Source organism: Hydra vulgaris, chromosome 12 (genome assembly GCF_038396675.1).
Source record: "Hydra vulgaris chromosome 12, alternate assembly HydraT2T_AEP".
Taxonomy (NCBI): domain Eukaryota; kingdom Metazoa; phylum Cnidaria; class Hydrozoa; order Anthoathecata; family Hydridae; genus Hydra; species Hydra vulgaris.
The window spans coordinates 31,000,327-31,017,500 of NC_088931.1; the positions used below are offsets into that span (position 1 = coordinate 31,000,327).

Here is a 17,174-nt window from a genome sequence, read left to right on the forward strand (position 1 = left end):
GTTCGTGTTTCGGAGTTATAGAGTTGAGAGAGGGTTATAACCACTATTAAGTAGCCTCCTCATCTGTAGTGGCCTTCTCAGCCTTGGGGAGGCAAATAACTAAAAAAAAAAAAAAAAAAAAAAAACCTTAAAAACTGGCCTTACTTACCAAGTGACCTTCCTTAAAAAGTGACCTTATCTACAAAGTGACTTTACTTACAAAGTGACCACCACTACTGAATTAGTCCACATAAATTGTTAATAGTTAAAATAAAATAATATTTTTCGTTTTATAAAAAAACTTTTGAAACACAATTTTTTTTAGAAAAACATATCGAAAAAATTTCTGATTACTCTTCAAGTGTCTTATCAACTAAAAATTCTGCAATTGAAAATTCAGCGTTAACCTCAAATAATTGTGGAGAAAAAGAAGCCACTTTTAATGTAGAATCAGTTAATAAACAAGCAATATTTAATACTGGACATTATTCAAAGTTTAAACATCTTGTTGGTGAAAAGCTGCATAAAAGCAAAAATATTGAAAACATAAAAAATCTTGCTGAGTCTCTACCATCAGAAAGTGATGGTTTTAAAGTATTCAATGATTTCGCTGCTGTTCCACTGGGAGGGTCTGGTGGACAGTTGGGTGTTTTTCAGGTATTTCTAAATTTTCTACTAGTTTTTTGTTAGCTTAGTTGCTTTAATTAGCCTAGTGGTAAATTATGGTACACATTTTTTATTTAGCTCTCTAAACCTGGCCGTTTACCTGAGTCAGATATTCCTGTTCTGCAAAATAGTAGCAACATTCTTGATTTTGACATTGATCCATTTGACAATAGGAATATTGCTGTAGGTAAGTTTAAAAGTTTGAAAATTCATTTTGTAAAATGAATTTTTGTTTCATGAAAATTTTTTTCAATGAAAAAATTGATTTTTCTTAAAATTTGTTTTAAGAAAATTAATGTAGATAATTAATTTAATTCAAAATTCAAATTTTTCAAGAGTAACATCGAATCTTATTAAAATACATAGTCAAGCTAATCAAAAAATGCTTTTGTGTATATTAATATTAGTTTATATTAGAAGTCTGCTGACTAGTTTAGAAAAAAGTTTCTTTTTTTTTTTTTGAAATAGGAGTATATTAGTTATTTGTTATGACATTTTTCCTATTTTTTTTTCTTAAGAATGGGATGATGATGTCAGATACAGTATCTGACATCATCATTCAACTTTTATCACTTCATCTGACATCATCATTTCACTCCTATTACTGAACCTGATATCTTCATCCTACTCTTATCACTGCATATGACTTCATCATCTTATATTATTTTAATAACCAATTTTTGTTAATATTTTTTCATTAATTTAAATATTATTTCTTTGTTCAGATTTATATTATTATTTATTTATTTATTTGTTCTTTTACTTGCGAAGATTTATTTAATGACTTTTATAAGGTTGTGATGATTGGAAGATAAGGATTTGGAAAGTACCAGACAACGGCTTAACAGCAACACTTGAAGAACCAAATCACATACTGATAGGTTTAATTTAAATTGCTTTCTAATTTTTTTTTAAACAACTTTTTTAATTCTGATTAAGAATTTGATTTAAAATTTAGGTCACAACCAACGTGTAACCATTGTCAAGTACCACCCAACTGCTAGTAATATACTGGCATCAGTTTCTTTAGATTTAAGTGTTAAAATATGGGATTTAAATAGTTACTCAGAAATCGGAGCCTTGGAAGGCCATAAAGATCAGGTTTATTTTTTTTTTTTTTAAACTACTATAGTATTATGCACTTGTGGTGCATAACAATGTAATACTATGTACGTTTGGTGTAACCATTATTTGAAAAGTTTTTTATTCTTTTCTAAAAAAGTCTGAGGGCTTTGCAATTTTTTTTTTGGCTTCAGGTTTTTCCAGTAATGCTATGCAAATGTATTTCATAAATACCATACCAGTGCATTTTTAAAAATAACTATGAAATTGTGGTGCAACCATTAATTAATAGTAAAAAGCTTATTATAAATAATATTCTAAAAACAAAAAATCTTTTTAAATTTTTTTTCTAAAAACTATGTTGGTTTCTTTATTATAAAGTTAAAAACAATTTTTCAAGAAAGTTATTAAAAAAAACAAGATAATGAAAAAGTAAGTGATAAAGATTGATATAAAATGAGACATTTTTTAATTGATCAACTATGCTGGCTTTTTTTATTTGTTAATAATTCAAAAATTTAGTTTCACTTTGTTATGTGAACTATTTCACTTTATCAAATATTATTCTTGATTTTATGTTCTTGAGTCATTTTAAAATTAAAATACTAAAAGTTAGAATAATTTTATACTTTTGTACAATATTGTCTGAGCATTCACTATGTTCTTGTCATTCTAAGATTATGTAATACTTTTATTTATTGTTGAAAATTCAAGTTTTGATATAAGCTTTCTTAGTTAAAATATATTAGTACTGAAAATTAAAGTTTATAAAAAATGTAGTAATTATACACATTTAAATATTTTAACTAAATGATTATAGTAAGGCCGCAATTACTTTTGACATGATGTAGTGTATTTTTAAAATTTTAAAACAAAAGAATTATTACTAACCTTTAATTTGTGTAGATTTTGTGTTTATCATGGCATCCTGATGGTCAGTATTTAGCTACTTTATCAAAAGACAAGAAAATTAGAATCTATGATCCAGTTAACAGTTTAGAACCAATTAAGGTTTGATAATTTTTTGTGCAAATGTTATGCAATTACGTATATTATATGATTAGGTATATGATGTAATTACGGATATTATCTAATTAAACACTTTAAACTGGACTTGTTGAATTCGTTTCATCAGGTTCTTTGATTTTACAGCTTTCTAAATTTTTACTTGATTTAGATAGATTTACCAATACAGTTCATATTGAACAGATATAATTTTTGAACAGATATAATTTTTGAACAGATATGAATTTTTCTTCAAATTTTATATACAGAACAAACTTTTTGTTCTGCATGACCAAATAAAATTCCATTTCCAAGATTTCCATGACATGACATTTCCAAGATTTCCATGACATGACATTTCCAAGATTTCCATGACATGACATTTCCAAGATTTCCATGACATGACATTTCCGAGATTTCCATGACCATTTTGTTGAAATTTCTTGAAATTTTTTTTAGACAAAAACCATGAAAAAATTGGTATTTTTAATTTTTTGTTAAAAATAATAATTTTTATGCAATAAAACTTAAAATAATAATTATTGTGTAAAATTTTATTATTTTTGAAATTTTTATAAAATTTTGCTTCTTTTGAGGCCCAACATGACATACATTTGAAAAACTTTTTTTTCTTCTGTTTAGGGTCTCTTTGCAAGTTTCAGACTTGAGGTGACTCCCCTAAATCTCATTCAATTTAAAAAAAATTTAACAGAGTGTCTTGTGATAACCAATAAAAAGTTTTAAGAATAGGGACAGATCAATTTTAAAAAGTATCGGGCGTTTGATGCACCCAAACATATATATATATATATATATATATATATATATATATATATATATATATATATATATATATATATATATTTATATTTATATTTATATATATTTATATATATTTATATATATATATATATATATATATATATATATATATATATATATATATATATATATATTTATATATATTTTTATATATTTATATATATATATTGCTTCAGTACATACATAGACTGACTAAATAGGGATAACATGCAAGGAGTGCCGCTACATCAACTAAAATTTTAGATTGGGACAGCAATCTTTTTTTTATTTATTGTTTTATTCTTTCTATAAAAAACCATATAGAAAATACTTAGCAAAATATGCTTCCAAAATGTCTTATCTAAATACGCTATAGTATATATATATATATATATATATATATATATATATATATATATATATATATATATATATATATATATATATATATGTATATATATATATATATATGTATATATATATATATATATATATATATATATATATATATATATATATATATATATATATATATATATATATATCAAATATATTTCAATATCAGTCTGTGTTCTTTTTGCTAAACATGTCAATCCTCAAAAAGTCTGAAAAAATCATTGGTAGATATTCAAGTGTTTGAAAGTTATAGTATAGTATTACATAAATATTCAATTAAAACTCAGTTTTAAAGAGTTTTAAACATTGTACTATTAAAATAATAACAGACAGTTGCAGAGGTGCAAAAGTGAAAATATCCTTAAATATCTTTGATATTTAAGTGTGAGTCCCACACAAAGATATAAAGAACTATCTCCATATAATTTATTCTTGTTGCTGTTTGTACTGTGATAAACGCTCTACAAACACAACCCTGAATGGCTTTCATCAGCCATGGTTTTTGCTGGTAGAGTTAATGCAATAAGTAGAACATGAAAAGCTGGGTATAAATCTGCGCTTGACAACAAATTGGCATATCCTCCTTGATTCCAAATTCAAATAAATTCTTCACCTCAAGGTTGAAGTTATCAATACTTTTCACATGGCTAATGGCAGTCACACTGCTTCTGAATTCAACAGAATGAATATGTTAAGGTTGCAGGCTCAAGTCTAAATAGCTAGAATGTTGAATTATATTTCAGAGAAACGGTTTATTAAAGATGATATAATGGAATCCATTACAACAAAAATATTTTTTTGACAAATTTAAACAAACAAATATTTTTTTCAAAAATATTTGTTTGTCTAAAGTAATCTTCCTGTTATAACTCTGTGCTTTTTTCGTTTGAGCTATCAGGTTGCTTCAAAGTACTTGCCGTCTGCATAGACAAAGGGCTTTCTTATCAATGTTTATTGACTTTGTGAGAGCAATTACATTAGTATATATATCTTGCTTGAAATAAATAATGTCATTCTGTCAAAACTCACAGAAAAAGTTAACTAACGTGATGGTTAGTTTCTGAGCACTTAGTAAATTCAATTATATTGTTTGCAACGACTTATGGGTTCCATAATTGCAGAGTTTATAAGGATAATCACAAGAATACAACAAAAGTTGGTAAAATACAAAAACACAGTAACTGGTGGGCATTTTGGTACATTTTACCATTGTAGTTTGTTGTCAAATTTTATAATTGGTCGCAAATTTCTTCAAAGTTTTTACCAAAAATATATATGCTTTTATACTTCGCAGACCATTGTGTTTCATAAAACAATTGTTCATAATCCAACTTGTGCTTTTTAGAGAAAGCACAAATTCGAGATTATTAGTTCCTTTCTTGATGATAGCTATGATCATAAAAACTGCATTACGCACTTGCACAACTGAAATGAGATTATTAATGACAAGATTAAGAAGACGTGTGTTGGAAAAAAATTTGCATATTTTACCTTGAACCTTGCCTTGCTAACCAACCATTTCTAAACAGCTATTTCAGAATAACTTTATTATGTCCAGTCTGTATTTATTGCAGTAATTCAAATTATTCTACAAAATTATTGTATTTGGTAAATGGTGATGTAATGCACCCTGGTATCCACAATGAACGGGCTGAGGGAGAACAATACAAAGCATATTGGTCAAAGGTTTGGTGGTTCAACTTGCAGCCTTTCTTGAAGATAGGGGTGATTTCAGCTTTTTTTTGTTGATACGGTACTTCACCAGCCTCAAGTGATTCGGAGAACATAGTGCTGAGTAGGATAACAAAGTCTGCCATGCAGTACTTATCTTAGAGTAAATGCAGTTGAAGTCCATTCATTTAGTTTTATTCAGGTGCGAAAGCTTTGTTTTGATGGATTCGTATGATGTAAATGTGTTCGACTGGTGTATGCTAATGAAGCAAGAGCTGATTATAAGGAGAAGCCCTTTGACTTGGCTTCAAAAACTGGTTGAACAAATTGTTTAATGCGTTGCAGAATTTAAAATCTATGTTGCTGTTTGATTATTAGTTGAATCAAGTTTCCACCTAAAATAATGGAAAAAATTATATTTGTTGCAAAAATATTTAGAAAAGAAGTCATCAAAGACTAGTGAACAAAATCCTCAGTCACGAGGATGTAAAGATTTAAGAATAAATTTTTAGTAATTCAGGTGTGTAGACAGTTATTACATGAAAAGGGTGGCCACTGGTCATGGAAATCTCAGAAATGTCATGGAATTTTATTTGGTCATGGAAAAAGTCATGGAATTCTTAAATTTTCATTGAAAGTCATGGAAAATTCATGGAACTTTTTAAAATGAATTTTTTTTTCTACTTGTAATATTTTTAGGATGTAAAGAAAAATACTAGTATATCTAGTCTAAGTCCTTTTTGAAAAAGATATTTTTGCAGTGTAAGTCATAAGAGAAGTAAAAGAAAAAGTGTTTTTTTCAGACATGCTATCAGAACTTTCTACCAATTAGTTTTTGGTTTGCATGTTTTATAATGACCAAGTTGCAAATGCTTAGTGCATGACAAGTACTGAATATTTTACTCTAGTGATTTATCATAAAAATTTATGAAGAGTCATAGAAATTTTATGGAAAAGTCATGGAATTTTATTTTTAAATTTGAGTGGCCACCCTGATGAAGCCAAATGGCAAAAAAACTGATTTTATTTTTTAATTCAACAAATCCAGAGTGGGATTTGTTAAATTAAAAAAATATGTACATACATACATACATACATACATACATACATACATACATACATACATACATACATACATACATACATACATACATACATACATATATACATACATACATACATACATACATATATACATATATACATATATACATACCCAAATACATAACCCTGGACCCTAACCCTGACATACATACAAACATATATATATATATATATATATATATATATATATATATATATATATATATATATATATATATATATATATATATACATATATATATATATATATATATGTATATATATATATACATATATATATATATATATATATATATATTTATATATATATATATATATATATATATATATATATATATATATATATATATATATATATAGATATATAGATATATAGATATATATATATATATATATATATATATATATAAAAATATATATATATATATATATATAAAATAATTTTAGGAAGGTGATGCACCAGATACATTAAGAGGTGCACGAATGTGTTGGTGTGGTCCTAAAAATAATTGGATAGTGGTTTCTATTGTCAACAGGTATTTTCAAGTTATTGTACTTTTAGACAATTTTGATGCTAAATCAAAAGATCATAGTATCCTATAAGGCTTTTAACAATGTAGGTTGACCGAAGTAGATTTGCTTAATATAAAGTAGATTTATGTAAGACAAAAGATATTTGTCTAATATAAAATGAAATAACTATATAGTTAAGTTCTAAATCAAAATATGTTATAAAAATTTTTATTTGAAAAAAATACATATATATTTTAAAAAAAAACTGCACTAACCTAATTTTTTTTACTGATTTCAAGTTAATGGAAATTTTTTAAAGACATTTTTACCTTGTTCTAAATTCTATAGGACTTTTTGACTAGGCATAACATCATAGTTTTACATTGAACAGATTCATCCAATTAAAAGAATTGTAACACTAGTTTCATATCAATCAAACTCAAACAGTTTGGAGACATAAGATAAAAATACAATGAATAAAGTAGTAAACTAGGTATTAAATAATTTCTCAGTTTTTAAAAAATTAGTTACTACTTTTAAATCAAAAAATGTTTAAAAATTGCAGCTCTGGTCGACATCTTATGCTATTTGAAAGCGATGAGGTAAAACAAATTAGTTCTTTGCAACAAATAGATACTTCTCCATCTATTTTAAGTTTACATTATGATGAAGATTCATCAACATTATTTGCAACAGGAAAGGTAAGGTTTTAATTTTCAAAGATTTTTAATAAAACATTTTTTTAACAGTTTGATATAAAATGGATTTTGAAAGTATGACTTTATAGGAAGATGTATGTAATGTAAATTTTATTTTCTATGTTTAATTTTATAGGGTGACCGTATAGTATATACATTTGAAATTCATGAAAATTATCCGCATATGTTTGCATTATCGTTTTTTCGGTCAACAACACTTCATCAGGTAAATTTTTTATTGAATCTGAAAAGCAACTTTGGAAGATTTATATCACAAGCCCAGATCAGGTGTTTCTATCACAAGCCCAGATCAGGTGTTGCTAACTGTAAAAATTAAATTTGCTAAATTAAATTTTATACTCTCATTAAAGTTTTATTTATTAATGGCCACTGTTGATTAAAAATCTTTTATAATAAAAAATTTATACTTTTATATAAAAGTTTGCAACTTAAAATTTAGACTAAATAACTTTTATCCTAGACTTTTAGACTAGTTTGAAATTTAAATTCTTAGCAATTTTTTCTAAGTCAATCTTAATTTTTAAAGGTTTTATTTTTTGTCTGTTTTAAACTTTAGGGTATTTCATTTTTGCAAAAGAATTTACTTGATGTTAGTAAGGTGGAGTTTGCAAAAGCTGCTTGTCTTACAAAGAACAACATTGAGATAATTTCTTTTACTTTGCCAAGAACAAAAGTATATTTTTATTTTTATTCTTGATATTTTTGTAAAAGTTCGTTTTAAAAGAGTGAAATTTTTCCCCATTCTATATGTAGACTGAATTCTTTCAAGACGATGTTTTCCCTGAAACTAGAGTGACCTGGGAGCAATCTTTATCAGGAGATGATTGGTTAGATGGAAATCTTTTGCCACAGAAAAGAATTTCTTTACAGCCTTTTGGAATGCTAAAATGTACTTTATTTTGTTTATTTGAACTTTTGTGTATTTTCAGTTGTTTTTTCTGCTTTTTGCCTCTGGTTGAGATTTTAGATTAATTTTTTTTTATTTTAAAAAAAGTTTTTTTTTTAAACAAACCTTTTGTTAAAAGAAAAGTTTTGTTTTTTTAAATGTTTACCCAAATAATTTTTTCTAAAACATTTTAAAACTTGCAAATGATTATTTTATTTCATTAGCATTCATTCAGTAGTCATACATTTTATTATTTTTATTTAGCATTATTTAGCAGTATTTTTTTTTTTTTTTTTCTGCTTGCTTTATTTATATAACTGTTATTATGTTTCCTATTATGCAATTCTTATAGTAAGTGAAGCACCAAAAGAATTGCCAAAAGCTTCCAAATATTGTAGCCAATCTATTCTTGCTGAGAAAAGTGACGAAGATAAAAAAACTGAGGTTTTTTGTTTTCTCATTATTTTTCCTGTTTTGAATTTTTGTAAAAAAAGTTTTAAATTTGTTTCTCTGTTAAAGTAAATTTTATTAATTTGTTTTCAAACTTTTTCTCATAAAAAGCTTATAAATGCAATGATGGGAAAACTTGAAGTTGATCATAAACTTGAACAAGACAAGTTTGAAGGTGTTGATGAAGAAGAGTGGGTAGGTTTAAATTTGTTTTATGTATTTGTTGGTTTCAAACTATTGTATAAAAATCCTATCCAACTATGCAGCATAGTAATTTAATATAAAAATATTTTGCTTATAATATTATAAAACTTAAAAGAGAAAACCTAGAAATTTTTGAAAATTTAAAATTCAAACTGAAGTATTTTTAAAAATAAAAACTCCCATCAACTGCTAAAAACAATTCTGCCAGTTCATTATGAAATATAATTAAAAGCTACAACACAAAATATTAGGTGAGAGAAGTAAGGTATAAAACAAAATATTATGTAATTGAGGAGGGGTAATTATAATATCATAATAAGTAAGAGGAGTGATGATAAACAAAGTACTAAGTGAAAAAAGAAAAGTAATGATAACACAATATAAAGTTAGACAAGAGAGATAATGTTAACACCATATGTGAGAGAAGAGGGTAATGATAATACAATGTTAGGTGAGAAAAGTGGGGTTATGATAACTGAAAGGTATTTTTATGAGTGTTTTTAAAACCACTGGAGTCAAAATCTAAATACAATAATTATCTAATTAAATACCACTAGAATCAATATCTAATTATTTTTAACTAGAACTGAATTTGTAGTAATGTGTGTGTAAAAAATATCTAATTATTTTTAACTAGAACTGAATTTGTAGTAATGTGTGTGTAAAAAATATCTAATTATTTTTAACTAGAACTGAATTTGTAGTAATGTGTGTGTAAAAAATATCTAATTATTTTTAACTAGAACTGAATTTGTAGTAATGTGTGTGTAAAAAATATCTAATTATTTTTAACTAGAACTGAATTTGTAGTAATGTGTGTGTAAAAAATATCTAATTATTTTTAACTAGAACTGAATTTGTAGTAATGTGTGTGTAAAAAATATCTAATTATTTTTAACTAGAACTGAATTTGTAGTAATGTGTGTGTAAAAAATATCTAATTATTTTTAACTAGAACTGAATTTGTAGTAATGTGTGTGTAAAAAATATCTAATTATTTTTAACTAGAACTGAATTTGTAGTAATGTGTGTGTAAAAAATATCTAATTATTTTTAACTAGAACTGAATTTGTAGTAATGTGTGTGTAAAAAATATCTAATTATTTTTAACTAGAACTGAATTTGTAGTAATGTGTGTGTAAAAAATATCTAATTATTTTTAACTAGAACTGAATTTGTAGTAATGTGTGTGTAAAAAATATCTAATTATTTTTAACTAGAACTGAATTTGTAGTAATGTGTGTGTAAAAAATATCTAATTATTTTTAACTAGAACTGAATTTGTAGTAATGTGTGTGTAAAAAATATCTAATTATTTTTAACTAGAACTGAATTTGTAGTAATGTGTGTGTAAAAAATATCTAATTATTTTTAACTAGAACTGAATTTGTAGTAATGTGTGTGTAAAAAATATCTAATTATTTTTAACTAGAACTGAATTTGTAGTAATGTGTGTGTAAAAAATATCTAATTATTTTTAACTAGAACTGAATTTGTAGTAATGTGTGTGTAAAAAATACTAATATAAACAGTAGTATAAAAATGGTCTACAGATTTTTTAAAGTAACATTTTATCTATTTTTTTTCATAATTATTTTAGACTATTGCCTAAAATAATTACGAAAGTAATTAATTTCAAAAAATATCTATAAGAAATAATTTGTTATTGTTATATAAAGTTAGTTTTTACATTGAATTGGGTAGCATTTGGTTGTGCAAACAATCTAATGTTAATGTGCATTAAAATATAATGCTAAGAATTTTTTTTTTTAACTATTAATGTTGATCATTTATTTTTATTATTTTATTATTATTATTTAATTTATTGTTGTTTACTTATGATTATTATTCATCCTTTATTTGTATAGAGGATGGCATAAGCTATAAATAATTTAGTTTTTTTTTTGTTTTTTTTAAACCATTTTTTACTGTTAAGTTTTATATTTCACTATAACTTGTCACTGAATAAATTGATTGCTGTGTTAATTGTACATGTTTTGCTGTGTCTATGTTTTGATGCAAGATATTTTAGCATTATTAATAAATACTAGCAATCTGGACCCTTAAAACAGGTCATTATAAGTCTTTTCACACTTAAGATATATAAACTCATTCCTGATATAACCTATTTATTTTTATATTTTCTAGTAAATAATAGAAGTTTATTGACTTATTATTATTATTTTAACAGTTATTTTACTTAACCTTGGTACTTTAATATCTTATTGTAAATAACCAATAATAAAAGGAGAGCGCAGAGGTGATTTGGTGTCTATTAGTATGGTTTTTTCTGACATGAAGCTTATTAAAACACACTGTTTGTTAATATTGAATTGAAGTTAATATTGAATTGAATTATTAATTATAAAAATTAATATTGAATTGAAGTTAATATTGAATTGAACCTGATATTGCCAACAAACAGGTTGATCCATTGCTTGACATTCATATCACTCCAGCATCTGTATCTAAAGTGATTTTCTGCCTCGACTCTTCTACAGCTTGTGGCCCAGACAACATACCTGTTATTGTCTTGCAGAAGTGTTCTCCGGAGCTGTTGTCTATACTCTCAAAACTATTCAACAAGTGCTTATCAGAGTCTTGTTTTCCAGCCTGCTGGAAAGCCGCATCTGTTATCCCTTTCTTCAAAAATTCTGGGGAGCGATCTGATTCGTCTAACTACCGTCCCATAAGTCTTCTTCCTATCATAAGCAAGGTTTTTGAATCTTTAATTAACAAACACTTAATTTCTCATCTTGAATCTAATAACTTACTTTCTGACCATCAATATGGATTTCGATCTTCTCGTTCTACAGCTGATTTGCTAACAGTAATAACAGATAGGTTTTATCGTGCATTAGATGAAGGTGGAGAGGTTAAGGTCATCGCTTTTGACATTTCAAAAGCTTTTGATAAAGTTTGGCATGCTGGTCTTCTCCATAAGCTTTCTTCTTATGGTGTATCCGGCAACATCTTTAAGATCATTGAATCCTTCCTTTCCAATCGTAGCATAAAAGTTGTCCTCGATGGACAACACTCTTCTTCTTATTCTGTAACTTCAGGGGTTCCTCAAGGTTCTATCCTTGGCCTTATACTCTTTTTAATTTACATTAACGATCTTCCAGATATTCTCACATCTAAGGTGGCATTGTTTGCTGATGATACTACCATTTATTCTTGTTGTGATAAGAAACTAACACCCTCTGATTGCTTGGAGGGGGCATTTGAGCTTGAAAAGGATCTCACTTCTGCTACAGCATGGGGCTCACAGTGGCTGGTGAACTTTAATTCAGATAAAACTCAATTTTTTTCAGCCAATCATTATCGCAATAATTTAGATCTTCCTATATTTATGAACGGTGATGTACTCGATGAGTCACCTACTCTTCATCTTCTAGGATTAACTCTTACTTCCAATCTTTCTTGGAAACCATATATCAAATCGGTTGCAAAATTAGCATCTGCTAAGGTTGCATCTCTTTATCGAGCTCGCCACTTTCTTACTCTGGATTCTATTCTCTATCTCTATAAATCTCAAATCCGGCCTTGTATGGAATACTGTTGCCATATCTGGGGCGGATCTTCTAATGATGCCCTTTCTCTTTTAGACAAGGTGCAAAAATGCATTGTAAACATAGTTGGACCTGCTCTTGCGGCCAACCTTCAACCATTATCACATCGTCGTAATGTTGCTTCTCTTTCTCTTTTTTACAAATACTATAATGGGCACTGCTCTAAAGAGCTAGCGTCTCTTGTGCCATCTACTAAAATTCATTCTCGTGTTACTCGTCATTCAATTAAGTGTCATCCTTTTTGTGTGACTGTTCCTAAGTGCTCCAAAAACGCTTATTCATCTAGTTTTTTTCCTTTAACATCAGTTCTTTGGAATTCCCTTCTTTCATCTTGCTTTCCTGATTCATATAATTTGCAATCTTTTAAATCGTCTGTCAATCGTTATCTTGCTCTACAATCTTCATCTTTTCTTTTTCAGTAACTTCCAACTTTAATTAGTGGCTGCTTGCAGCTTTGTTGGAAGCGAAGATGTTTAAAAAAAAAAAAAAAAAAAAGTGTCTTGCTGAATATGGAGACTTGCAAACACTGGGCTCAAATAAATCTAGCCTCAAGTTTTTTCAGCAATCTAGTGGGGTTGTTGCTTGTACAGAGTTGTTTGGCAATGTCATTCAAAAGCCAATCATCAGTGGGCCTGACAATGCTTTGATTTTGGATACAATCCCACCAATGGAATTGCATCTCCTTATAGGAGTTATAAATTATTTTTTCAAGATACTCAAAACTAATTGGATAGAAGGTGTCAAGTGGCCAGCTGATCTCCACATTTAACTGAGCCCATATCATTTGGGCCAGTTTGAGGGAAATGAATGCAGGAAGTTTCTTAAAAATGTGTATGTGCCCCAGCAATATGCTGATACAAACTGGGTTCCCAACATTCTTCACATAATTAAACCATTCAAAAGTTTCAACTTAATTGTGAAAGCTTGCTTTGGAATTATCCATTATTAAAATAATTATGAAAATTTCAAAAGATGTTACTTAATTATAACTGGTGCAAGCGTAACACCCAAAATTCACACAGTCTTCTACCATGTCAAAAATTTCATCAGTTCCAAATTGCTCACTATAGATTTGGCACCCTATAGTGAACAAACTGTCAAAACTGCTCATCAAGACTTTTATAAACATTGGTTAAGGTATAAATGAAACAACAATGATCCAGAGTACAAAGAAAGACTATGCTGCACTGATCTGAACAGTAAGCATCTTTAAAGAACTGCTACCATAATTTGATTTATAGGATTAGGCAGCAGAAAATCCTAGCTTACGGTTTATAATGAACATTTTAACCATTTTAATCTTTAACTGCTGTTAGTAATTATGAATTTTAATATTGCATGTAAAAATATTGAAGAGTATTTGTCTAAAAGAGTATATTAAGCTATTTTGAATAAATTTCTTGTGGAGAAAATCAAAGATCTAAGAAATTAATCAGATGCTATTTGATAGTAATATAATGTAAAAAATAGAGTTTATATAGTATTGTAGTTTTTCACTTCATTTTGAAATTTGAGAAGGTTTTAAGGGCCAATAAAAATTCTGTTAACAGAAATGTTACTAACTGATAGTCCTTTTGCCAGGTTTTGCACTTTTTTAGCTCTTTTTTAGCATTTTGGCAGTAGTCTATACTTTAGGGAGTGTTGAGATATTTACGCTATGCATAAGCAAATTCAAACCATGCTTCAAATAGTCAATCAATATTTTTGTCTATAGAATTAAAATGGTACACATAGCAATAAAACAATTGCTATAAAAATGATTGATAACGGGTGATGCGGAAGTTATCGGACAAAATAAAAACGTCAATAACTTGTTTATAAATAAAAAAACAAACTACTATTATATTTTTTTTAAATAAAGCATTTATCTTTTAATAAAAATATATTATTTTTTATATGAAAAAACACCACCATCTGCAATTGATCTCAATTTTGCTCTGACACCTTTCATATGCGACTGTAAAAAGTTTAAATCAATTTCTTGTAGTTTTAGTTTAATGCGATCAATCAAAACTTGCTCTGTTGAAGCTTGCCAATCTCCCTCGTAAACCTACTGTGCCAAATGTCCCAAAAAATTTTCAATTGGTCGTGCTTGAGACACATTTGGGGGATTGGATTCTTTATCATCGTAATAGACATATTGGTCCATCCAATTTAGAGAATCTTTAGAATAATGAGAACTTGCTAAATCTGGCCAAAATAAATAGTTAAAGTCTCCATGATACTTGTGAATAAATAGAAGAAGTTGTTTTTCTAAACATTCATTAATATAGATTGATGAATTGATCGCTACAGCCTTGGAAGTGCGAAACAATGGCTCGGACATACCACGGTCAGATATGGCTATCCACATTAATAAATTTTTTGGAAATTTCTCTTTTCCTATAAAACGAACACTTTCTGGCCATGTCTTTTTGTTGTTTGTGTAGTATCCAGAATTTCCAGGCATGTTGTCCCCTGCAAAACAAAAGTATTTTTCGTCATCAATGACTAGAAGCGATTTTGTGTTATAGAGTTGGTTAACTAGTTTCCTGCTTCTTTTCTTTGCCTTTATTTGTTGTTCTATAGTGTATTTTGGAGTCTTTTCACGTTTTCTATATTTAATTTTTTTTTTTTTTAACTGACGACCAATTGTCGATTGATTTACACCAAATTTAATACCTATTTTTCTCTGACTGACACCTTTTCGATTGTTGACAAGTCTCATTAATTCGGCTTTCTTTTCTCTAGTCCAGGATGTCGGACGACCAGGGTGCTTTCTATCAGAAAACGATTGAACAGTTTCAATTCTTTTTAGGTTATCATATATTGTACTTTGAGCAAATCCTTCCTTTTCAAAATGATTTACGATTTATTTATTTTTATATATTAGGTTTATTTACAAAAAACATTTTTAGTCGCTTTCGAAAAGATTCTCGTTCAGCTGCATTTAACCTCATTTTAAATAATTTTGTTTCAAATAATAAAGTTTATATTTTATAGAACGTTTATGCCTACGCATAAAGCCACAAAAACTAATTATTATGCTCAAATAATGAAATTAGGATTTGTCCGATAACTTCCGCATCACCCGTTATTATATAGTAGAACACTCATGTAACCATTATTTTGAAAATAGTGACCAAATATCACAGTAGTTGGTAATATTTTGAGGTATAAATAAAAAAAAAATTAACAAAGTATAAATTAAAACTCATAAATCCTTAACCAGTTAACCAATCTAACTGAAATTTATCCAGAGTTTGGTGCGGTCATATGCTGCATTTGCACTAATTTTTATCAAATTATATAAAGTGGTTTTCATTTTACAGGTGTTTTTATTGTCGCACTATAAAGTCAAAGTTTCACTTAATTTGAACATTCTAATTAAATTATTTTCTGCAGACAAAATTAAAAGGTTTCAAAATTTGCATCACAGGGTACCTTGATGTGTACGCTATCACCCCATATAGGTAACATTCTTATTTGGCATTATCAGGATCCATGTTAACTGTGACCTGTTGTGATATTACAGTTTCTGTTGCTAATGCAGTAGTTATTGGTGTTGTTAAGTGCCTATGCCAAATGAGGTTGTGCAAGAAGTTGTGATGGTGGAGGCCTGGGAACAAAAAAAACACCCTAAAACGTTTAAACCCTCCTGCCCAGGGCAGTAATGTTTTAAACTAAATTTAAATTCATCAACAGGGTTTAAATTTCATTTGGAAATATTGTATACTACAAAAGTTATAACCATGCAAAATTTCTGACTCCTCCAAAATTCTATCCAAAAGCCCTATCTCTTATTCCAACAGCTTATTTATTTATTATCACATAATTATTTTATCATATATTTATTTTATAATAAATTTTATAAAATGTACCACAAAAACAAACATCTCATTAAAGTTAACTAAACAACTTAGTTAAACAAACAACTTAATTAAACAAACAACTTAATTAAACATTACAAAAGTTTGTTCGGATTTGCAATAACAAAGAAAGAAAAGCAGCAGTAAATAAAGTCGCAATGTATTTTTTTGGGGGCCTGTTTTGAAACTAACAGGAGGCCTGGAACTGTTTTCATTATTGGCTGAAATAAAACAATCCAAATTTATAATTTTGGCACATTTTTATTATATTAAATCTTTTATAAATGCATTTATGTAT

The 17,174-nt window shown here is 27.4% G+C and overlaps 1 protein-coding gene across 1 annotated transcript in view; it reads left to right on the top strand.

The window, feature by feature from the left end:
- Positions 1-17,174, top strand: part of LOC100205063 (coronin-7) — a 42,726-nt gene that overhangs the window by 25,020 nt on the left and 532 nt on the right. Inside the window, exons 17-28 of the mRNA XM_065812897.1 lie at positions 305-636; positions 724-832; positions 1,440-1,526; positions 1,604-1,746; positions 2,614-2,718; positions 7,132-7,220; positions 7,763-7,898; positions 8,032-8,121; positions 8,473-8,589; positions 8,670-8,805; positions 9,155-9,246; positions 9,364-9,447. Coding sequence (XP_065668969.1) covers positions 305-636; positions 724-832; positions 1,440-1,526; positions 1,604-1,746; positions 2,614-2,718; positions 7,132-7,220; positions 7,763-7,898; positions 8,032-8,121; positions 8,473-8,589; positions 8,670-8,805; positions 9,155-9,246; positions 9,364-9,447 — 1,520 coding nt within the window. The remainder of the gene's footprint in view (positions 1-304; positions 637-723; positions 833-1,439; positions 1,527-1,603; positions 1,747-2,613; positions 2,719-7,131; positions 7,221-7,762; positions 7,899-8,031; positions 8,122-8,472; positions 8,590-8,669; positions 8,806-9,154; positions 9,247-9,363; positions 9,448-17,174) is intronic.